Raw genomic sequence first — 26,780 nt, forward strand, 5'->3', positions numbered from 1 at the left:
CCATTAACAGTTTGTTGAAAATAAACATAAAGTACTAAAGAGATAAAGTCTAAAGTCTAAAACCAAACCGTTATTTTTCGGTTTTTGTAAAATTCAAATCTAAACCGTCAGTTATTTCTTTGGTTCCGGTTTTTCGGATTTGGTTATATCGATTTTTTTCGATTTTTTGATTTTCGGTTCGGTTTTTGATCATCTTTAGTAGGGCTGTTCATTATTTGGATAAAACCGAATTGTCCATTTGGACAATTTGAATTGGACTATTTGGTTCGGATATTTGGATTTTTGGATTGGTTTTCAACAAAACCGAATTATTAGTTTGGATTTCGGATTGATTTTGGTTTATAAAATAAGAACCGAATAGTCCAAAAAAACCGAATAAACATTTATTATTTATTTATTTATAATATATTTCTATATTTATCTATTGGTTTTGTAATTTATTTTTTCATATAGGTTCAAAACATTTCACCCGATAAAAAAACATCAATATGTATTATCTTTCAAAAGTTTTCTATCTATAAAATAATTAATTATAATATATCTGCTTAGTAGTTGTTTGTACGTAAATTTCAAATCACAACTAAATAAATTTTTTCGTTTCTTGTGTAAAATTGGGTAATATTATAATTATATGTCGTTTTAAAATGTTTCGGTTTTTGAAAACCGAATTATAAAAACCGATCCAACCGAATTGTAATTGGATCAGAGCAGATCTGAATTTAGTTTTAACTATTCGGATCCATGTTTTGAAAACCAAAATCAAATTGGATTCACCTGATTGGATCGGATCAAACGGATCCATCCAAAGAAACACTCCTAATCTTTAGTTTTGAAAGGAAGCAACGTCAATAAGATGGCCGTGGCCCATTACAATCGCTTGATACAAAATAGAAGTCTATCGGGCCGTAATGGACTTCTAGAATCTGGGCTCATATGTGGTAAACCGGGGCACCACGCCAGTTTGCCACTCTAAACGGAATTAATGATCAGAAGGCAAACGAACGACAAAATCCCCAATTTTCATCAACGTTCAAGCTTATGGAGCAAATGCACGACTTTCAGAAAACTCAGACAAATCCACGCGTACATGGTCGTCAATGGCTTCAACACGAGTAAATTTAATCTCAGAGAACTTATTTACGTCTCTGCTTTGGTTATTCCTTCCGGCATTAGTTATGCACACGAAGTGTTCGATCATATCACCCAACCAGACCGGTTCATGTGGAACACCATGCTTAGAGGCTCAGCTCAAAGCCCCAACCCCGCGAACACCGTTTCTCTGTTCACCCAGATGGAAAGACGCGGCATTCAACCTGATCGCTACACGTTTCCGTTTGTCCTCAAAGCCTGCACAAAGCTTTCTTGGTCTATTCTGGGATGTGCTGTTCATGGGAAGATTACGAAACATGGGTTTGACGAGAATACATTTGTGAAGAACACACTCATCTATTTTCATGCCAATGTCGGAGAAATAGAGATCGCTAGTGCCTTATTTGATTCTTCTGCTACCAAACAAGTGGTTGCGTGGTCAGCTTTGACTGCCGGGTACGCAAGGAGAGGAAACTTGGGTATGGCACGGAAGGTGTTCGACGAAATGCCTGAGAAAGATTTGATTTCTTGGAACGTTATGATTACAGCGTATGCAAAGATGAGACAGATGGAAAGCGCCAAGGCGTTATTCACTCAGGTACCAAATCCAGATATCGTGACATGGAATGCCATGATAGCAGGCTACGTAACCTCTGGTATGCACACACATGCACTCCAGATGTTCGATGAAATGACACGTGTAGGAGAACAACCCGATGAGGTAACAATGTTGACCCTTGTCACAGCATGCACAAACTCAGGCGACTTAGACATTGGTGAGAAGATCCATCGTTCTGTTTTATCCTTAGGTGGAGGGAAATTAAGCATTTTACTTGGAAACGCACTTATAGACATGTATGCTAAGTGTGGTGAAATTGATAAAGCATTCAAGATTTTCAACAACATGAAGGAAAAAGTTGTAACAACATGGAACTCCATAATCGGAGGCTTAGCTTTCCATGGTTCCTCAGAGGAAGCCATTAATGTATTCAAAAGGATGCGTAAAATCAAGATAACCCCAAATGAGATCACCTTTGTTGGGGTGTTAGTTGCTTGTAGCCATGCGGGTAGGGTTCAAGAAGGTCAAGAATATTTCAATCTTATGAAAAAAGAATACAAAATTAAGCCAAACATAAGGCATTATGGATGCATGGTTGATCTTTTTGGACGTGCAGGGTTGTTAAATGAAGCTTTTGAGTTTATAGATCAAATGGAGATTGAGCCGAATGATATTATTTGGAGGACTTTACTTGGGGCTTGTAGAGTTCATAATCATGTTGAATTAGGTAAGCTTGCAAATGAGAAGTTATTGAAATTGAGAAAAGGTGAAAGTGGTGATTATGTTTTGTTATCGAATATATATGCTTCACAAGGTGAGTGGAGTGGAGCTGAGAGGTTGAGAAAGGTGATGGATGATAAAGGAGTGAGGAAAGAGGCTGCAAGTAGTTTAGTTGATGCGGATGAAAGGATGCTCATGCGTTTCTTATTTGACTCAAAACCTCAAATGGAAGTCGATAAGTTTAAGACAAAAGTTCATATGAAATCTTTTGATGTGAAGTAGTTTTGTTCCATGAGATACAATTTTGGTTCTTTGGTTAACACAATGTGGATTGTTATGCCCTATTTCATGGAGATGTTTGCTTATTGTGAAGGAAATGCAATCATATATGATATATCCTAAGAAAGGTTTTATGTAAGGTTGTAAGTAACATCCCTTGTATGGCCATTTTGAAATAGTTTTTACGAATTTTTTTAAATATTAAAACAACTTAAGTAATAACGAAACTCCTAATTATCATAACAATTGTAGAACTAAAACGGTGTTTAAAATTAAAACATGAGGGATGTTCCAAATCAAATGGAACATGATAATAAAGTTTAAGCTATTTCTAGCCTAACACATCATCGACATCATCAAGTCTCACTAAACCTTGCTTCTCTTGCAAATACTAAATGATTTCGCTATTTGAGTTGCATGTCAAAATAGAGCACAATCCCCACTTTAGTCGCATGTCAAAAGAGAAAATGATTTTGTAGGTTAATAAATTGTCGCTTTTATATACATTTAGTCACTTTTTTGTACACGATTTAGCATTAAATTTACCCTGAGTTATCCTATTATTTTGACTGAGTATTGCATGATAATGTTTCCTTTGTGTACACGATTTACCATTAAACTATGTCATGGTCACCTTCTTTAGCCATCGTCCACCCACCTCCACCTTCGGCAAAAAACACCGCCTTACCTCATCACCATTCACCTAACAACAACTACCCATCTCCACTATTCACCGCCACCACCATCAAGCAACTAATCTACATTTACATATCTAGATGTAGTCAAGTACTTTATCTATGTTTTGGGATTCCGGCATGTTTATTTTGTATACATTGATTTGAGTTTTTGGAACTTAACTTATCAAACAATGGTTTCTGGTTTCTGTGTATCATGAATGAATTTTAAATATGTACTATACGTAGACGCTCTTGCTTTAGGGTCAACATGACCTACATTTACATATGTAGGTGTAGTCAAAGAACAATCCATCCATTTTAGCGGCTACTCGTGTGACATAGCAGTGAATCCCACAACCCTAGGTATGATGGCCCAATATATGAAGGCTATGGATTCAAAGAACAACATTCATCTTTCGTTTAGACAGTCTATTGCTTCTTTAACATTACCTGCAGACGCTTTGGTATTGATATGTAAGCTTTGGTATTTGTCTTCATGTTATATTAAAAAAATTGTTAAAATGACATAACACTCATAAAAGTATATTTTCATAGATGGGTCTCATATTTTCGCAAATTCAATCTGCAAAATTGTTGGATTATCATAATTTCTTAGACATAGCTAATATTTTCGCAAATATCATCTGCACAAAAGATAGTTATATGGGAAAAAAATGTTGTTTTACATACACGTCTAATTTTCATAGATTTCATCTGCGAAAATATAAAAAATCTATATGAAAAAAAATGTAGTTTTATCATAAAATATAGAAACTTATTATTTTATACATAAAGAAACATAAAAAAAAAAACTTTAAAATGATGATAAAAATACGATAGATTGTTGATGTCTTCCATTTTTCCTGAAAGAATTTCTTAAAATATGTGAAATTAGAATGTAGAAAAAAAAAACTTATAGGGGGACCACCGTCGACCTATTTTGCAGTTATCTTGGCCTATTTCTCCGCCCATCGACACCGTTTATTAGCAAAACGGTAATAATACGATGTCATTTTACCTTTTCACATATGCCTGCAAAATTGGTGATTATTTTGGCGCCGTGGCAATTTTTTTTAAGTGTTTAATGTGATTAGTCATATTTATCGTTTTTTTTTAAACTTTAATGAAAATGATTAGATTGGCTTTTCAAACCATTATATTTGTAGAATTTCCAAAAAGAAAAGAAAAAAACAATTCATCACAATTTATTGAAAATCGTTCATATTTGTAAGTTATATTATGCATATTATTCTTTAAATGATATACAAAGAAAGTAAAATGATTCACAAAAATAATAATAATCCCTACTCCTAATAAAAGACTCCTAAATTGCCGCATGACATTTTCCTAAACCCTCTATTTGCCACCTGTCATCATTTTAAGCCTTCATTTTCTTTCTTCCCGCCTAAACAATTGATAAGCCGATTTTATTGCTTTCCAATTTCAATTTCATTCGATTTCCTAATTTTATTCTGAAATTATCTATATGTTCAACCTAATCCCAAAAAACTAGGAATCAAATCTTATTCAAAACTAAATACACCTTATCTCAGCTTCATATATGTAATCATTCTCATAAAATTCAAACTCTACTGGTACACTCTCTCTCTCTCTCTCGCTCTCTCTCTCTCTCTCTCTCCCTCTTCTTATTCTTATTCTTCTGTTATTTTTCCTATGTAATGCTGCCTTAGTTTGTCGAAAGAAAATCGAAAGAAATGATATTAGGATTTAATCCATCTTTGATGCTTTAATTATCCTAATTCTTTGTTGCTACTCTCTCGCTTTCTTCTGATTTCTCATTCAAGGAGTATTAAGACCGTAAAGTATCATTTTATGTATTCAGGTTTTAATGAATCTATTATTGCAGCGACATCCATGGAATTACAATTTTAAGGGGATCTGCATCTTCGTTTTCCTTTTTATGGTATGTATTAGCCAAATTATAATTTTTAATTCACATGCCAACCCACTGATGTTTAATATGTTTTGAATAGCATGGATCAAGTAGCATCATAGGTCTATCCCCAATCTAATAAGCATATTTGGAGTGTTCTTCGCAATCAATTTGATACATGTTCTGAGATATATGGTTGATATTTTTATCGGGAAAGCAGGATATTTAGTTGGTTGATATTTCTATTGGGAGATGATGATATTTAGGTTATATCGTTTCAATTGGATCGTTTAATCAATATTTTTTATGTTTCTTTTTCTGATTTTTGCTTTCCAATTTGAAATTTTTGTTTCTCTTTGTTATCGGGACAGTAGGTATCAGCTTGGAGCTTACTTTCACGCAAAGCAATGTAGTGGGTTAGATCTACTTTATGGTTTAAACATTTGTATTAAATTGATCAATTGTCAAGTGATTTGGTTTTTTTCACAGTTTGTGCAACCTGTGATTTGTAATTTTGATTATCACACTTCAATTCCCTTTTCCACAGGTAACTTATGTTTTGTTGAGTAATTTCTGTTAATTTGTTTGTTGTGCAGGGTTACCGTGGCCGACGAGGTTAAATTGGTGTTACTAAAAAAGAGACTTTGTTGTCTAGGTGCATGTTTCTTCTTTCACCATAAAAAGTGTAAACAAATGAATTTTTACATTGATTTATTTAACAAATATATGTGCTTTATGTAATTGATTTAATTATAAGGTATATAATGGATTAACATTGAGATGATATGGAATTTATTCAACAACAAAAAATTTAAGTGAAAGTTATTCTAGGTAAGTTGCTTTCTTGTTTATCCCTAATGATAAATGGTATTCATTTTTTTTGTCATATAAACTTGAGCATGTTTTATTTGTTTATTTTATTAACTTTTTCTTTGTGGATATATAGTTTAAAATCAATTGTTAACAAGTTTTCAAAGCTAGAAGTTATTAACCCTATCCTTCTGTTAACCAAACAGGTTCCCCTAACTAGCAAATCTTTATAATTATTTTAAATTCTATTTTTGGATATCGAAAAGATATTATTTAGTAAATATGCTTTTAAAGTTTGTAATAATACTAGAAGTTATTAAGTAGATATACTTTTGAAGAAGTTAAGTTATTAAGTAAGCATGCAACACTTTTAAGCAAACTATATCATGTTATTTTCATTTTTAAGCAAAAGAGAGCATGATACTTTATTTTAAGATATCGATAGCATGATATTTTTATTTTTTAAGTCAAGAATGGCATGCTACTTTAACTTTCTACCGGTAAAATAACCAAAAATGTAAGTCGAGATGATAGGGGTAAAATGGTCATTTATATAAATACTACTAATTTTATAGCGAAAACTTTTTCTCTGCATGCAACCAAATTAAAGTCACCATATGTAATATTCATGTTCTTTTTAGTCCGAAAAGGGGAGTGTTTAAGCTTCGACGTGTATATATTTGTTTACGAAAATGTGTCCTGATTTTTAAACCTCCTAAATTTACATCTTCGTCATATTTCATCAACAGGTTAGAATCTATATGTATGTTGGTACAAATAGGTAAGTACAATGTACATTGGTTGTATTTGTATATGTGTATTGATACAAGCACGTAAGTACATTTCCATTTTACCGTTTTTGGATTTGATATTGTCTATATATTTTTAAGTTTATGCACTTAAAGGGATTTCTCTGCATTAAAAGGGTAATTTTGTAAGTTTTTGCAATAAAAATGATTTTTTCTGTAATTTACTATATTAAAAGGATAATTTATGCATTCAATGGGATTTATTATTAGCTTTATGCATCAACATGGTAATTTATGTAATTTTCAGCATTTAAAGTATAATATTTGTTATTTTCTGCATTAAGAAGGTAACTTCTGTAACTTTATGATATTTTACAGAGTAAATTCTGGATTTTTCTTCGCTTATTAGATAACCTTTCTCACTAATTTTATCTCAATATTCATGACATGTGTTCGCCTCATTTTGAGGATGATTTAGCCCCTTTGTGCAGTTTGTTCATTATCTCAATATGGTTTAATCCTTTCATTCTAATTTATTTGTTGCACCAATGCACTATTAAATATAGATTGAATGTATATTGTTACGTTTTATAATAATGGAAAATTTTATGAAATAAATGACCATTTTACCTCTTTCATTTTTTCCAATATAATTTAACTGTTTTTGCTAATAACAGCAATGTACTTTCTGTTTTGCATCTGATTGGGGTAAAATGATCATTTATATAAAGTCAATGTTTTAGTGTATTAGTGGTAAAAATAGACCAAGAACCAATATAATTTTTTTTTGCTAATAACAACAATGCACTTTTAGCTAAATATGTTTTTTTTTTCTTTTTTTCTTTTTAAATTTCATGGTGTAGTTATTTGCTTCATTTTGAGAATGATTTAGTCCTTGGTGCAGTTTGTTCATTATCTCAAATATGGTTTAACCCTTCCATTCAAATGTATCTATGTTTTTCCTATAAAACTACCGTTTTGTATAAATTTAATATGATTGATAAAAAAAAAGCATTCTACGATATAGAAATTTATAATAAATTAAAAGTAGGGTGCTATTAAATGAAAATTAGGTTGCTATTAGACAAAAAAATGAAAAGTAATATGACATATATAGGAATTGTAGTATAGATAATTTAAAAAATTACATGCAATTAACTTGCAATAAAAGGATAATTATGTATTAAGTAAAATATAGCAATATTAATACAAAATATATGTAGAAATTTTAAACAATGCATTATACTATAGAAAATCAATTTATATGAAAAATAGGGTGTTATTAAATGAAAAGTAGGTTGCTATTATACAACATAAATGGAATGATGCTATAACTTTACATTAAAAGAAAGTAGGATGCTATTAAATGAAAGTAGGTTGCTATAAATGAAAATTAGGCTACCATTTATGCCTCTTAGAAAAAAAGGGTTAATTATCTTAACTTTGAAATTGCGGGGGCCATTTATGCAAACTTATATAGTATGTCATTGTGAGTTCCAAAATTGGTCAATTTATACCGACATACTTTTTATTTACAACAAATATACACATAATATGACATAAATAGGAAGTATGATGCTATTAAACGAAAAACAAATTTCAGAAACATATTCAAAATTAAATAAATACAATAATTGTGAATTCCAAAATTAGTCAAAGTTTTGGGTTATTTTTCAAAGTATAATGTCTAATAAGGAAAATTTGGAAGAATATTAAAAAATATTTTTATATGTTTAAATACAGCATCAACATAGTACTTTCTATATTTGATTTAATTTATGATACTTTTAGGTTGATTACTGATAGTTTATACTTACTTCTTTTACCATTTACTTGATTATTTGCATAGTGTGTTCAACTTATGAACTTATGTACTTGTCAAAGTAACAAGTGTCAATGTCTTAGTTTCATATTATTCTTATTTAAGCATTGTACTTTTTAAGTACAATTTCATAATTGTAGTTTCAGTTTACAAATAACAGCTTAACCTTAGAAAATACAATGTTATTTTTGGTTTGTCCGTGAAACTACAAGACTATTTTTTGTTTGGCCTATGAAAGTACAATGTTCTTTCTATTTTGTCCATGAAACTACTTTTTTTTGTATACACATAGAAAGTAAATGAATATTTTACTCCTTTCATTTTTTTCAATAAAATTATACTTATTTTGGCTAATAACAACAATGTCATTTATATTGTTGTCATTTTTTTAATTAAAAATATTTTACAACTTATAGCAATTTACTTTGAAAATACATTGATGTAATTTATAAAACTTCGCATTATTTTATGTTTTCTTACGGTTAAATTTATGATATAATTTTTTTGTTGATATTTTATTTTATTTTTGCCTATATAATGATTATAAAAATAACAACCGTGGTTTCCACGAGTTATAACCTAGTAATAATAATAATAATAATAATAATAATAATAATAATAATAATAATAATAATAATATAGTCTTTGGCTATTGGAAAAGTTAGAGGGGCATACGCACACCACAACCCTCAAATGAAACTTCTCTCCGGCTTCTAAGAGTTGACTTTATTGTTTTAGATGTTTCCAAATTTGAGCAATTTCACATCTTCGTTTAATTTCTGCTAGAAACTTGAGTTGACTTTCTCTTTGATCTATAGAATTGAAGAACAAGAAGATGATGAATGACAAGATGAAAGCTTTAATGATTGGAGTTGTAGGTGCCGGGATCACACTTTCTGCTTATTCACAAACATACATGACTCCAACTCAGTGTATCGGCACCGGCCTTGTTATACTAATTGTAGGACTTTTTGTCGGGGAAGGTATCCTTCCGGTCTAATTTACCCTTTTTGTCGTTCACCAGAAAGACTGGTTTTGATCCTTCACAGATGTTTGTGTATCTGTGGAGGATCTAAGAAAAAAGAACATGTGTCCTGATATCCAGATCTAGATCCGTTGTAGTTTATCTTTTTGTATTTCTTTAGTTTGTAACCTTCATGGTGAATCAAGATCCTAAAAGTATATGTCATGGAATCAAATTATTATTTTTCTTTTTCTAGTTGTAAGATAACCAATGATAAATTTTAATTGTGTTTGGTCATAGGGTAATTTTCATTTTGGCTATAAACTTTAGTATAATAAAAATACAATCAATTCGAATTGTTTGTTTTTTTCCAGAGCTCGAATTCTATGTTTCTTATTGATATTGATTTTGTTTTGAGTTTTAAGATTCATACGAATTTTTAGTTTTAGAATTGATGAATGACACAATTTTCCAAGATAGGAATGAGATTATATAATCACAAAAGAAGAGATGCGAATCCGAAACTTATGTTCAAAGTTATAGAGTTTGACATTTATAATCAAAGAAAAAGATGTATAATCAATGCCTTTTATAAACTCAAATAAGTAAATAAATTAAATATTCTCCTACTTTTTGTTCCTACATATCCTCCTACCTAATGAAATTGTGACATGTGTAACATTTAATGCTCATTTAATGAGATTTAAAGATATTTTAAAATACTAATATGACACATGTCATTATTTAAATGGGTAGGAGGATTGGTAGGATCAAAAGGTAGGAGAATATTTAATTTCTCATAATTTTATAAGGTAAAAGAAACATAAATATTTAAATTCAAATAGTAATATTTTTCCCTTGTTTTTTGGGTAATTGACACTACACCTATCCAATAATAGTGTTATGGTGCAAGTGTATTGATCCTCATTTCCACAACCTCTTCTTCGTGTTAAGTACATTCATTTAAATATGAACAATGTTGTCGACCTAACATCCATCGTATAGAACTGGTAAACTTTTATATTTCTCTTGACATGATGTTGTTTGATGTCGGTTTAAAAACCTTTGATTTTAGTATATTTAACACAGAAACCTTAAACGTTAAGTAATAAACCATACAATCTTAAAAACATAATCACCACAAAACAAGGCAATACCAAACATACTTTAGGTCGTCAACTAAAAAAAGCTCTTCAATGACATAATTTTTCTTGTAGTAAAATAATTGATCAAAATTTGCATCCATCATTTGTGAACTACTAAATGCACATGTCATGTTTATAATTTACATTGATCATGCCCTTATGATTTATTAAAAAAACCCATTGACCCTCCTTCGCTCCTCTTCTTGACCTCCTCCTAATAAAATCAAGCTACCGGTCCAAGTGAACTCGATCAATAAAACAATGCTTATTTAGGTACAACACAAAAACCCAAGGGAACTATTGAGTGAGATGAAGGAGCACAATCCAAGAATCGGACCCGAATCTAGTGTGTTGAACATTTCCCACTTCAATGCTACAAAAGTCTAGAAGATCCAACCCATGAGAAAACAAATCTTTTGTAGCATGGACAATGGAAACCAACATACCATTCAGACCACTGCTAGGCCCGATTTGATCCAATCGACCCTCTTATCCATTTATAGCCTCAATAACGCTCACCCATAGAGCATCTTAATACTAAAAAGTCGTCATCTCCATTTAAAAAGAAGGACCATGTTAAAAGAAAAAATGAGACCTCCTTCCTACTTTTCATGACTTTCTTCTAACTAACCCAATCAGGTTTTCTCTCCCCAACATAAGCTCCCAGGAAAAAGGGGGGTGGGGGGGGGGGTGGAGGCGGGTGTTGTATAGACTCTACAGTTTTCAAGATCATGTATGAAATCATGAAGAGAGACATGTAATAAATACTCAAGTTTCTCTATACCAACTTCAAGATGGTTAATCTCGCACCAAGTCCTCACCTTCCATGTCGAAAGGTTGGACATAAATGTATCAATCACCGACTTCCAAGAATTGACTCGGTTAATTTATTAACCATGGATTTCCAAGAATTGGATAGGTTTATTTTTTTCTCCCACAAATTTATGTATTCCTATGTAATGTAAGTTTGCATCTATAAAACCATTCTTACACCTAGTAGTTAGGTTTGGGATAGTAAGTAAGTCTTTCAGCTTTCCCACATAATTGTCTCTTTATCCTTGCTCTCGACAATGTAATATCCATATTATAACTCAATAATACCATTCTTTAAAGACTTGATCATTTTGTCTTTTTCTCCCAGATGGAACATGTAATACTTCGAGGGAGAGTAGCAGTCTTATCCTTCCCCTCATTGGCAAAATTTTGATTGAACCCATATCCTTGTTATCAAAGCTAGAATTATAATCAATCCCTTTTCTCAGTTCATTCATAATAATTTTTTTTTCAAATCTTGCATGAGTCGCAAAAAACTTATGGTTCCCAATCTATATACATTATACAACATAAATCTCTAAAAAGGGTCTGGATGTTTCCATTCAAATAAACCACACAAATCTAAAACTCTTCCTTAACTTGGATCATTTCTTGGAAATAAAAACATTGATAACAATCCCACATTTATAACAATTATTCCATAATTCCTTGATCCCCATATTGTGAGGACTTGATAATGTAAATAGTTTAGAACATCTTATGTACCTCGACAGTACCATCATCAATGCACAAACTCAACTTCATGGGACTTATCTGATCAAAGAAGTTTATGTTGCCTAGTTTTTCAAAAGCATCTCCATTCCATGACTACCTCTCTTGAGTTGTTGAACATATTTACATCCTTGATTATCCGTCATATCTTCCAAAATAAGAAAACCTCAAATAACTCTAGTCAATATTATAGCTAATCCCACCACAGCTACACGTACCAACTCTACGGTCACCTATACAACAAACAGTGACCTTGTCTCAAAATATTGTCCAAAATACCCTCAGGTCGAACTTGCTCAAAACCCTGGTCAAAGGTCAACGTCAACAAGTCAACTCATCCAGTTGCCACGTCATGGCTAGCTCCAGCCATGTCGTGGGGACTATAGGATGAAACAGTCGCATAACAGCCATTCACCACACTGTGGTGATCCATTCATCATGTTGTGGTGACTGTTTAGACCAACTTAATCTAATAAGCTTTTAATCCATCAAACCAACCATTCTAACTTCCCATAAGGCATTCTCTCATCTAACGAACCATGAAAATTGTTGCTTTATAGACATACATGTCCAATGTATGTCTTGAACCCAAACTATGTCAAAATAGAATAAAAAAGGCCAAGATCACATGCAAGAGTTCAAAACTCCAAGAAATTCTAGATCCAACACTCCTAACCCTAAAGGGACTCTAGGGATCCATAAAGTTGGCAACTTTATGGAATCCCAACACTCCAATATATCCCAACATGAAAAATAAGGCATAGAAACCTAGATTTATGCACAAGAAACTGAAAAGCATGGAACTTGAGAGCTTACAAAAGTTCAGAAGATGCACAACAAGAAGATGAGTGTAACATCCGGAGTTCCAGGTATAATATTTTATTCTTTTATTTTTGGAAGTTGTGAGGAGACTCGGCGAGTTGGTGTTTAAACTCGTCGAGTATGGACGCGGATTCGTATCCGAGTTCACAGCTGGACTTGGCGAGTTCATGAGTGGACCTGACGAGTCCACGCTGTTTAATGAAACCCTAATTTTCAGGGTTTGAGACCTATTTAAAGGCCCTTAGGGCCGTCATTTGCGGCCACCAAACCCCAGAGAGAAACCCTAAGAGATCTAGAGTGTTTGTGAGGAAGGAGAGACCATTCTTGATCCTTTTGTTGGTGTTTTTTCAAGAGGGAGGTGACCAAGGCAAGAGGAGGCTGAAGGAGGTGCGATTTTGGTGATTTCTGAGTTCTTAGAGACCATATTGAGGTATTTTGCTCGGACCTTCTTCAGTTTTGGTGTTGATTCTTAGTGTTAGGGTTTTCTAACCCTTTTAGAGGTTGGATAAGTGGAGCATTCGGTCCCTTCTCGAGTCTATGTCTTGGATCTGGACCCAAAGAGGTCCAAAGACCTTAACCCTTGGAGCTTTATGAGTCATTTTGGGAGCCATGAGCTTGGGATGTCATTTTTGGGGCTAAATCACCAAGTTAGTGTTGGGTTTTGAGCATTCTAACACTCCTAAGTGTACATGCAACCCTAAATACCTTGGATCTATGTTTTCTCTATTAAACATGCAAATAAGAACTTCCAAGGTATTATCCTAATCTAGCATACAAATCAATGAATGTAACAAGATAGAATACATACCTTTTGATGTAGCTTGATGTCTTCAAGCTTTAAGAGCTTAGCCCCAACAGTGTGGAAGCCTCAAGTGGAATCACAATCACCAAAACACTTAGAATAGCTTGAGAGAATTCTACAACTCATGAAATCGGCTAGCCCTTTCACTTCACACTCTAGTGTGATTCTAGTGTCCGATTTGGTCAAGAATAAGATGCTTATATAGTTAGGGTTACACCATGTAAACCCTAATTGACATGGCCTTTCATTTCCATGATCCATGGGTACAAATACACCATGGAGCATCCATGGACCATCCTATGGGTTTTAGCCCAACTTGATTATCCATGGAGCATTAGCCCACTATACAAGTATGGATGATTTACACAATCAACCCATATATTTAATTAGTCTTCTTTTGATCACTTAATTAATCCTAGATTAATTCTTGATCAATACTAATTAAATAATCTTATTATTCTTATTATTAATATACTAGAACTTATAATATATTAATAACCATAAGTGTCTTATTTCTCTCATTATAGTCTATCCAAGTGCATGATGGTATGCAACCCAAATGGACCATGTCGGGTCGGGTCAAGTCTTACCAATTATAGTTATGGACTTAGACATTAATCCAACAGTCTCCCACTTGGATAAGTCTAAAACTATTATTGCGTATGACTTCAGGAACCAACCAACAATCGTAGCTCTCAAAAGCTTCTGTCGAACTCTGACCTCGTAGATGAACTCTGACCTTTGTCAGTGACTTGTCCATTAGATAAGGGATCATATATTCCTCCATTCTAGATATCATATGGACTGAGACATGGATTATAATCATTCTCTCTGTCCATTTGTTGTTTCCCGATTTGCGATTTACGACGACTGACTAATTGAACAAATCAAATCAGTCCTGGCCCGGCCGAGCACTTCCATTTGTCATCATCAAATCATCGAGGGGCCCACAGATATCGCTTTTATCCCGAAGGTAAAAGGAACGGATAAACTTCGACTCATATGGCTTGTTCTACTACTTGTTGAATCATACACAAAGGCACGTTTTATAACACCGAGTTACCGTATGCGTTTACGTGCAATCAATGTACTATCAACTCATAGTAACAACTCATATCTCTAGGTTTGAAGAATATAAGATATTATCGTCTCATGATCACTTGTGATAAAATCCATGAAGTGATTCCAATGAGCGCGGGTTGAATCCAATACTCAGAACTTATGAGCACTCATGATTGTTGTAGCCTTGTCCAACACCTTAGACCTCTACAACCCATCATGACAGTCTTAATTCATATCTACTTCCAACATATGACCGACTGTGGATGGTTTGAATAACTTAGTCATTCCGGAAGAATAACCCAGTTTATTTGGGAAGTCAAAACATGCAAAATGAAACACAATAATAATTGAATCCAATATGGTATCAACTCTTTGAACATAAATAAAACACCTTTTATTTATCACCATATGATTACACATTATTCATTGTATACTGTTTCAGCTATCAACTTTATTCTTGAATTTAAAACAATAGTTGTCCCATGCTCCAAGCATGTACACTATGTTTTCTTAAACACTAGTCATGCCATACACCAAGTATTCATACTATGTTTGTCTATGATCTTTACTTTGTGAACTAGATCAATTGAACATTACTTCAATGATTCTCTTTTCACACTCCCAAATCCTTACCGCAATTGCAAGAATTCCAAATTCATGCCATTTACTGAAATCTGTTAGATTCTAAACTTATATGCATTGGTCCTCTTGTAATGATTATGCACAAAGTCATAAAGACTTGAAAACAAACATTACAGAGCATTCCAAAGGAGATCAGTTCCTTGGAAACATCCTTCTTGCATTAAGTTTCCTTAATCTTACACAGATTGAAAATTCTAACTTTGAAACATTTCCAGATTCCATTTCTGACTATCACTTCTGACCAAGAGTTGCCTCCTTACAGACTATGTCAATATGGTCCTTCCAGAATTATCACTATACTTCCAACTGTCCTTGAGCAACCAATCTTTGGTAAACCTTAGATTGTCCCCGAAAATTGTTTAATCCTTTTAGTCATATCCAGTTCTAAACCTTTTCCCTTCTTAATGCCCCAGGCATTTGGAAAATTTTAGAAAGGATGAATATATAGCACATGTAATCGACCCTATATCCGAAGCATATGGGATACGATTCATGATGTCTCACATAAAGACTAAACCAGTATTTTGCTATAATATGTCCATTTCAATTTGCCAAGTTCTCATAATTCAGATTATGAAAAGGGATGCCGTAATCATAACCGAATTTTAGAACTTAAATAATGGAACCATATACATAATTTCCTTATGTTGAGCCATTCCAACATGAAATTTATATATATATATATATATATATATATATATATATATATATATATATATATATATATATATCCTTGACTAAATGATTAAAACCTCACGATCTAAGCTTATAGATTTGAGATGAAGTATAATTTCCTCTCCCTTAATTATAGCAAAACAACTTTTCCCAATTGAAACTTTTGTTTTCTATAATTAACATTGCTAACTTGCAATACTTATCATAATTATCATGATGATTATTAGCATAACACTTATGCTCCCACTAGCTTTGACATGTTCTCAGAAATCACCTGGACTTCTAGAAATCAATACTCCATTGACTTTCTTACCAATGTTCAGATTTCTGATACTAGATTGTTTTGATAAAGCTTTATCAAAATCATACACCTTCCCTTAGATAGCACATGGGTGTGTCTAAACAATTTCAAGAACTATGAAAAGGGATGCCGTAATCATAGTCTTGATTGTTTTGACCTTTGCCATTTCTCACAAGTCCAGGTTAGTGTGCCGGTAAACCACACACGCTCCACTAACGACTTTGAGAATGCGAATATCACAATTGCTATCTAGATAAAATCTACTTAGTGAAAGTGTTTCCTCACCATCATTTTCATGAATCGGAGAGAAACCTTATGACACTTAGATTTATATGGTGTATGAGTTCCTACCCATATGAATTTGTCAAACCATAGTCACAAGACAGGGATAATGACAAATCCAAACTCATATGGACTGAACTCAATCTTAATTTATTGCCACCTGGCAGCTCAAGGGCCTGCCATTGCTTCCAAGTTGTTGTGCAACAAATTGAGAACTCTAAGAACTCATATGCAAAGCCAACTTTAACTGGAATGGGCACAGAATATGTCAACACGATAGGTTATAAACCTCAAGTCGTGTGCTAGTGAAGAACTTCAGGTTTTATTCTTGATTATTTCTTGAGACTTTCAAGACCTTTAAGACTCCCACTGTCCTCTTGACATATAAGACTCCCTTGTCAAACATCCAAGAGATAGTGCGGATTCTAATCAAGATAAACACTTCACACAATTGGCCTAAGTTGGTCTTTGTTTTATCCAAAACATCACAACTTACCAATTTCAAATGTACAAGAGTAGAAAACTTTTACTCTTACATTTGAAAAGTGTTTTAAACCTTCTTTGAGACATGTCACTCAAGTTACAATCTTGGAGTATGACCCTAAGACTTGTATTGGAACGAAGTATGACTCATCTTCTTGATTTAACCATTTCAACAATTCAAGTTCCTCTTCTTAGTCATAAGAATGCACTAAGATTTCCTTAGAGAACTAATTTTGATATGGTTTCTTAATCATTAAGATGATCACAAAAACTGATACTAAAGTACTCTCCCATCTTTTCAGATTTGAGAAACTTTTATCCTTCTGCCTAATTTGATTCTTCTTATTCGCTCTGCCTTACATTGGAACCTTTTCCAATATCTCAGAGTTACACTTAAGCATGTAAGTATAATCATATTTACTGAGCTTTAGTAAACTATGACGAATAATCTTATCGATCTTTTGTGGTGGACTTAATCAGTGCATAAGACTGTGTATTCGATCCTTTAGTCCTTCACTTGACTCACACATCCATGTGAACAAGTAATTAGTCTTAATTTTTCCAAAACTTGAAAGTTCTCATTCATCATGCTATATAACTTGCATGATTCCAAGTCCTGGTCCAAATGAAACTTGGGTGATGAGAATCTTTCCTTATTTGGTAAATATAGACATTACCACAAATGAAAGAATCAACTTCATATTTCCACTCTTGCTCTTAATGGAATCATATAAGCAACAATTTTTCCTCAAAAGCCATTGTAAGGATATTTTAAAATAAATAAAATCAAAAATTTTTCTTTTATTTTAAAACTTTGCGGAAAAAATTATCCTTACAATCCATATGAAAACTTGTTGTTATCTATTCCTAAGAAATATCTCATAACTCCTAAGAAGTAGCTCAAGAATCCGATCTTCAAATTATGCGATAGAAATCCATCTACGCCATCAGATTCAGCATATTCTTTCTTTAAGTTTCTTCACCTTTCTTTGATTCTTAAAACATCACCATGTGACCCAGTCACATCATGTATCAGGAATCTCAGAATAGAAACTTAATAGAGTTAGATAGTGGACTTTACCTGAAGTAGAGTCAAACCTGTTGACTTTAACATCCTTAGGTAAATTTGGCAGCTTCGCAACCAATGCCCCTTCCTTTGGCAATATAAACATATGGACCCTTTGATAATGGTACACGGGACTATCACAGACTTAGCTTTTCTCTTTACCATTTGGTCAACCGAGTTGACTATGGCCGATCCCTTTCCATTGGGAAGAGAAAGCTTTCCGGGATTTCCTGTGTCACTATTGTCAATGTCCATCAAGTTTTAAGAAAGTTGATCTTAACAAATAGATAAGATCATTAAGGGTCCTGTCATAGTCTGTTTCATAGGTGTCCCAAAGGAACTCACTATGTGACTTAGAAAGTGATTGAACCACCGACTTTCTCAAGACTTTGACACCCAACTCTCCCGGCTTGTCAATATGTGACTACATCTCCAAGACGTGACCACACCTAGACCTTGCCTTGCCAATAGGGCCTGAGTGACCTTAAACTTTTCAAGAACTTGTGGGTTGGGGAGAATAATTGGAGGAGGAGAAAGAAGTATGATATCCATGGGACATCATCTTCATTAGGAAACCTTGTTTCAAGAGATTTGGGAAGATCATAGGTGTCTAAACCAGACATCTTTTGGGAGATATTCAAGATAGTTGATTTTAAGTCCTTAATATGACACCCAATATGAAATATTAAGGCTAGGACCCAACAAACTATTTTATAACTTAGAAGAGGTATGCCGTAATCCAAGCTATAAAATATTTGAAGGTAGGTGAATGACGATTCACCAATTTCCACTCACCAATTTCCACCAAGATAAACGAAATGTATTATTAGGTTTTAATTGGTTTTGAAACTCCTAGATCTTTGAGATTCATTGAACTGTTCAAAGGCATGTTTCAATCTCGAGTGTGCCCTTCAGGTTTTGTGACTGGGATGCCGAGGATCACAAAACAAGGTGTGAAGTAACCATGCAAATTACTTGGTACCCTTAAGTGTTTACCCCTCAATCGATGTGCCGGTTAACCACACACGCTCCATCGATACTATGATAAACATTAAGTCACCCTTTACCTACCTTGTTAAGTCCAAGTTAGTGTGCCGGTTAACCACACACGCTCCACTAACGACTTAGACAAAGTGTAAAGTGTAATTTCATGGGTTAGCACCTTATTCACATTTTTCCTAAGTAACTAAGATTGGGTATTATTAAGAGTTTAGTTACTTAGTATTTATCATTAATACTTTTAATGAAAGGAGAATTATAGTCTTGTCAAACCCGTTCGGCTAACGACCCTCCACTGGTCAAGCAAGCGGTGGGTGAGAGTGGACACCCATTAAGTTGCCATTTTATAGGCAACAACCTTATACCCACCTTATAGACCGGCTTCGTGAATGAGGCGTACTAGCGGTAAGACTGACTTTACTCTTATACATATATATATTATTAACTTATAATATTATAAAGTATAAGGGTTGAATTTTAACTTTTAAAATTCTAAGGGCTAACTTGGAATTAAAGTATTCATAAAAGAAAACTTTTCAAATTCCAAAACTTGAGGGCAAGTTTTGAAACTATTCAAAACTAATTAATTCCATAACTTATGTGTTTAAAGTAGTTTTAATCCAAAAACTCTTCAAGTTCCATAACTTGAGGACAAGTTATGGAAGACTTTAAACTAATAAAAGAACTAACTTTTCCTTTATTTTATAACTTATGGATTTAATTATGGTTACATATTTTTCTTTTAATGAAGTGACTCTTGAACTTCCATAACTTGAGGACAAGTTATGGAGTCATAAAAATTATTCAATGACACAAGACTCTTCATTTTGTAACCATTGCCAACTATTATGAGTTTTATGAGTCTTTAATGTGACTCTTCATGTAACTTGAGGACAAGTTACACAAACACATTTTATACTCAACTCTTAGATTAAAATGGATTGAAAACAACTATTTCAATTAACTTTTCTATTAATCTAAGCAACTCATAAGTACAAGATAATTCAAATCAAACTTTTTCATGTAATTAGTCTAAACCTTAAACTAATACAAAACATGAATCTATTGACAATTATCTTTGAAAATGGATTAGCATGAACATTACCACATCAAAAACAAGTTTATAAGTTCAAAAACAACTTAGGGTAATGTTCCTAGTCCATTTCTAGCCAAAAAACTCGAAAATATGCTGTCTGGGGGTCCAACTCGTCGAGTGCATGAACCAACTCGGCGAGTTGGATCGAATTGATCATATTTTAGGCATGGACTCGCCGAGTCCTCTGATGGACTCGCCAAGTCTGATGATCAGACAGCAACAAATTCGTTTTTTTCAGCTTCTATTGCAGGTATAACAAGAAAACAAACCTAGGCTCTGATACCACTGTTGGGTTTTGAGCATTCTAACACTCCTAAGTGTACATGCAACCCTAAATACCTTGGATCTATGTTTTCTCTATTAAACATGCAAATAAGAACTTCCAAGGTATTATCCTAATCTAGCATACAAATCAATGAATGTAACAAGATAGAATACATACCTTTTGATGTAGTTTGATGTCTTCAAGCTTTAAGAGCTTAGCCCCAATAGTGTGGAAGCCTCAAGTGGAATCACAATCACCAAAACACTTAGAATAGCTTGAGAGAATTCTACAACTCATGAAATCGGCTAGCCCTTTCACTTCACACTCTAGTGTGATTCTAGTGTCCGATTTGGTCAAGAATAAGATGCTTATATAGTTAGGGTTACACCATGTAAACCCTAATTGACATGGCCTTTCATTTCCATGATCCATGGGTACAAATACACCATGGAGCATCCATGGACCATCCTATGGGTTTTAGCCCAACTTGATTATCCATGGAGCATTAGCCCACTATACAAGTATGGATGATTTACACAATCAACCCATATATTTAATTAGTCTTCTTTTGATCACTTAATTAATCCTAGATTAATTCTTGATCAATACTAATTAAATAATCTTATTATTCTTATTATTAATATACTAGAACTTATAATATATTAATAACCATAAGTGTCTTATTTCTCTCATTATAGTCTATCCAAGTGCATGATGGTATGCAACCCAAATGGACCATGCCGGGTCGGGTCAAGTCTTACCAATTATAGTTATGGACTTAGACATTAATCCAACAGTTAGACCATTTAGATGCTATATGAGTGTCAAGGCCTGAACTTTACGTGATTATCATGCTTGGGAAGGCCAGATCTATGAATGTATGGAACATATCTGACCTCAGGAGGCCTATGGAATTTGTGCATGGCATGAACTTGCCGAGTCCGAAGAACAGACTCGGCGAGTAGGATGAGGGTTTCCCGTAAATCACTCAGTGAGTAGACTTGCCGAATTGGGGAATAACTCGGTGAGTCAGGGAGAGTTAGGGGGACTGGAGTTCAAGGCGAAACTCGCCGAGTTGTTCTTGAGACTCGGCGAGTTGAGTCGGGGTGGCCCCGCGATTCATGCCAGGTGTGACTCGTTGAGTCAGGGGAAGTACTCGACGTGCCAAGAGAGGGACTAAGGGAGTCAGTGGACACGTGTAGACTCGCCGAGTCGCCCAAGTGCACTCGACGAGTCGGGTCAAAGTTTGACCGTTGAATTTTAGGGTTGAGTATAGTGGTATTTATGAGAGTATTTACTTTGTGTGATTAGGCGGAGGCTAGATCACATTTCTACCGAGTCAGAGACTTACCGAGACACCTGAGGTGAGTCTTCTCACTATATGTTACCTAGAGTGGTATTATGTGTGGACCAGAGGGTCTTATGTGTTATGTATGAGATTATGTGATATGTGTTATATCTATGTTGTATGATGTTATAGACCGGACCGAAGGGTCTAACGATACAGACCGGGCCGGAGGGCCCAACGAGCTATGATTGGACTAGAGGGTCCAACGAGCTACGGGACTGGAGGGTCCCGCTGAGACACGTCAACCGGAGGGTCGTATTATAGCCTCGAGTGGCATATGTGTTGTATGCGGTATTTTGGGGAACTCACTAAGCATTTATGCTTACAATTGTTGTGTTATGTGTTTCAGGTACCAGTGATGAGCGCGGGAAGGCGCCGACATGATCCATACACACGCACATTGGAGTTTATATATTCTGATCTTGGGGTTTTGTACTGATAAAATGTTGATACAATGTTTTTAAAATGATTGTGAATGGTATTTTATGCTTTTTCAAAAGTGAAAAATTGTTCAATATTTACGGTGTTACAATGAGAAGAGTTTCTTGTTGAATCCATGCCCAAATGTCACCTTATTTTTCTTCTAATACCTAAAAATCAACACCAAAGGCATAGAAAGCAAGTTGGTGGTTAGGGTTTGCTTGGAGGATGAGAAAGTATGGTGGAAGCTAAGGGTGAGCAACCATAACCATCACATTACCATAAATAGCGGTGCAAACCCCGGAGGCTAGGGTTTCCCATTAAACCGCCACCACGTCGTTGGATGCCTTCACCACGATGTTGTCCCGTCCAAAATCAAAAACATATATTTAATCTAGATACCTCCAAGAATCTGGGTGTTATACAATAGAGCTTATTCAGCAAATTAGGCAGAGGTTGTAGACAGCTCAGAGTCGGCAAAAGAGTTATACTGACAAAAGTTGATCCGAGTTAGAGTTTCAGGTCGGCGATATGGTTTTACTGAAGGGATCACCCTGGAAGGGTGTAATACGCTTCGGGAAGAGAGGCAAGTTAGGGCCTCGATATATTAGGTCATTTCGAGTATTAGCCAGGGTAGGCATGGTAGCCTATCGGTTGGATTTACCTTAGGAGCTCAGACAGATTCACAACACCTTTCATGTTTCTCAGCTACACAAATTTGAAGTTGATGATTCAACAGTGGTTCGTTTGGATGATATTCAGGTTGATGATCGACTGAACTATGTTGAGAGGCCAATGGCGATTTTGGATAAGAAGACGAAGGCTTTCCAACAAGGTTCCATTTGTCAAAGTTCAGTGGCGACATCGAAAGAGTTTCGAATGGACTTGGGAACCCGAGGCATAGATGCGAGAGCACTACCCTGATTTCTTCGCAGCATCGAAATTCAAGGATGAATTCTGATTCAAGTGGGGTAGACTTGTAACTCCCAAATATCAGGTAATTTCATATTTTTGCCCAAAGTGTAAATTATGTTGCAAATGTGGTCCTTACACTATGTGTACTTGGGGCGTACGTATGACGTAGCTCATAAAAATGTGTGACGTGGCATGTGAGTACGTTGGGCGTACGTGGCAGCTGAGCAAACCCTAATTTTTAGGGTTTGTGAAACATCCCAAAAATCATGACCAAAAATTTCATTTTTAAATCATTAAATAAACCATAATTACTAAAAATCATTTGTCAAAAACATGAACCATAATATCTCAAAATATCAAAAACAATATATCCATATCAAACACATGTTAAATATATCATAGTAATAATATCATGCTAACATCATGGTGTGTGCACTGCAATCATCCTGAGCTCTTCCCTTTGCTACCGGAAGTACCTGAAACCAAAACTGGAAATTGTAAGCATGAAGCTTTGTGAGTCTCCCCAAACTACCACATACCATACACATAATCACATAATAACATATCATGGGCCTTGCCCGCTACATCGGGTCCCACCCGACATCGGACAATATCTAGCATCGGGCCCCGCCTGGCATCGAGCAAAGCTCGGTATACATATAAACATATCAACAATACATATAACAATCACATAACATAAACATATAAACATTCCTCGGACCCCGTGTGACAACCGCCAATTTATGGTCAAGTCAAAGTTAAAAACAGTCAATAAGTCAAACCAGTCAACAAAACTAGTGCTTGTATGTTAGGGCTTACTCTATGCTTACTAATGTACAACCATCTATCTTAATACAAAGTACCACTAGGAAGTTTCAAATGTTCAGAAAATCTAAACCCTAAATAGGGTGAGTGATGTAACGACTCGATAAAACACTATTACGTACCCTTCGGGGGTGTATAACACTCATAACAAGGCATAGTGAAAGTTACAAACCTTGCACTACGGGGCCAAACACTAACAAAGGCTATAAACAAAGTCTCTCTCAATATTTTTTGCTATATCTATTTATCTCCTAAATCTGTCACAAATCTCTTTCAACTTTTTGAATACACTCGGGCCATCTCGACCCTTCAATTAGTTGAAAACCACTTGAAACGGGAAGATTTTACGGAAAACAGCCCTTTGGGTGAGAACCCTCTCAAGAGTGTGAACCCTCTCAAGGATGCGGACATTCTCATGAGTGCGAACCCTCCCTCGCAGCGAAGCTACTTTCGGACCCGACAACGTTCATCCGAGAGCTTTCGCATTTCATTCGAGCAAGTTCGCTTCTGACCTTCGCATTCATCCGAACCCTCTCGCACCGAACCTCACATTCGCAGGCGGATCCTCTCGCATTGAACCTCACCTTCGCAGACAAATCCTCTCAGACCGAAACCCCTCTCGCTACGAACCTTCTCAGATGCGAACTCCTCCCTGCTGCGAACCTTCTCGGCAGTCTCGCATCCTCGCCTCTTTTCCCGGTTTTTGACCACTTTCGCATTTTAAGCCCGTTTTTGACGTGGGATTTTCACCCAACTCATATTTTTATCATTTTAAACCCTCTAAACTCATATATTATCCACATCTTGAAGATTTATTAATTATAAATCATTATTTTACATTAAGAAATATCTAATGATAATTAGATATTATATTATACAAGTGGGTCAAGTGGATCCCCACTTGCCACCTTTATGTCACTTCTCGCTTCCCATTGCTCATTCATCGTCCCCATCACACCAACCAATGCAAACGTCACTTCATCTAAACCATTTGCACCAGTCTTCCTTTCCTTGCATATAAAGAAATCCCATGGGGATTTAAGATCATCTTCACCATTTCAAACTCTTTCACACTTCATTTCTCACCAAAAGAGCTCACATTTCCTCTCTATTTCCAGCCATATTTTCGAAGTGTTCTTGAGCTATTTCTTCACTTTTTGGTAAGTACTCTCTATAAACTCTTGTACCCTTACATATTTCCATAAAATCTTAAATCATCTACACACATATTCACACATTATCGTACATAGGATCATCCAAATCATCAAGTGTTCTTCAAGTGCTCGTGACTTGAGAACTTATCATCCTCGACCTTCCACGCTACAATAAATCACATAAGGTGAGTTCATAACCCTGCATTTTCATATTTTCTTCAAGATTTAAGAGGGGGAAAACAAGTTACAACTCTAAACATAACTTAAACTTAAAAGATAGCATTTTGCAAAAAACCTGAGTCCTGTTCACAGACTGTTTTGACTATATTAAACTTAATATTTTTCAAAACTATACAATATGCAAGTATTTCAGGTTTATAGGTTTCTAAATACTACTCACATGTGTTCATACGATTTTTCTACAATTTATGGCGATTTTTACAAAACTGCCTATCATTTCAGAACTAATTTCGGACCACTCTATGAAAATGAACATTTTCACACTAGTTAGAGACCACAAAAAATCATAATAAAAATTGTGAAAAAATTAGACTCATTTTTTAACTCTCAGAGTTTACGGATTCAGATTTTGACTTACGATGATTTTCCTATAAATTTTCTAAAACAGATTTAGATAAGGGTAAAACTGTCAAAATGTTTTATGGTTCATTTAACACTTTGTAACATGTTGAGCAAAGTGTGTAATATTATAGAAATGCATATTGATTATATTTCATGTTATTTTACTTCCATAAAAAGGTATAATTATATTCATAAAGGTTTTTCATTCACACAATCACACTACATGTAAACTCGTTGAATCAAATTTGTGAGCTAAAGTCTTCACGTATAAATCCATGTACCCACCAAGTCCTGTATTATAACCAAAGTCTCTTGTAGGAAGAGCGTGATACTTGTGTATAGATCTATATGGGACTGACAATTCTGCACCTAAAATGTTAGCTACAGTTAGACCGGCAGGTCTGGGGTGACAAATGTCATAACATTCCGACACTTAAAGAACGTCGTAACATGTCATCTATGTCGTCTAGCACATTTATAATAACTCACACGGGAAACAACGATACAGATAGTTTACAGGGATACTTTTACAGTTTTTACATAAATTAAAACTGCATATACTATTTTAAGTATGGATTATACTTGAACATTTCGGTCTTTGGGTCTTAAGACTACAACTCGTTTTAAAAGGAAAATATTGGATTTTTCTGGAACAAACTCTACTTATACAAATAAAGGATTTCAACACTACATTCAAAAGCTTATAAACTCACTAACTTAATTGTTGACACTCTTCAAAACTACTTGTATTGTCAGGTAATAACTAATATAGGAAATCACAAGTTCTT

At 34.5% G+C, this 26,780-nt stretch overlaps 2 protein-coding genes across 2 annotated transcripts; both read left to right on the plus strand.

The window, feature by feature from the left end:
* The first annotated feature begins 962 nt into the window (after positions 1–962).
* LOC145097791 (Pentatricopeptide repeat (PPR) superfamily protein) lies at positions 963–2,786 on the plus strand. The gene has a single exon (XM_079035429.1). The coding sequence runs from the start codon at positions 983–985 to the stop codon at positions 2,648–2,650; it is 1,668 nt and encodes a 555-aa protein (XP_078891555.1). The 5' UTR covers positions 963–982; the 3' UTR covers positions 2,651–2,786.
* A 482-nt stretch (positions 2,787–3,268) lies between these two features.
* On the plus strand, positions 3,269–9,798 carry LOC145099834 (uncharacterized). Its single transcript, XM_079037337.1, has 7 exons — positions 3,269–3,425; positions 4,244–4,319; positions 4,462–4,551; positions 4,800–4,919; positions 5,192–5,248; positions 5,815–5,873; positions 9,418–9,798. The coding sequence occupies exons 1-7, from the start codon at positions 3,269–3,271 to the stop codon at positions 9,597–9,599; spliced, it is 741 nt and encodes a 246-aa protein (XP_078893463.1). The 3' UTR covers positions 9,600–9,798.
* Positions 9,799–26,780: the final 16,982 nt, after the last annotated feature.

The sequence above is a fragment of the Lactuca serriola genome, chromosome 4, assembly GCF_051521515.1.
Source record: "Lactuca serriola cultivar US96UC23 chromosome 4, Lser_US96UC23_V15, whole genome shotgun sequence".
NCBI lineage: Eukaryota > Viridiplantae > Streptophyta > Magnoliopsida > Asterales > Asteraceae > Lactuca > Lactuca serriola.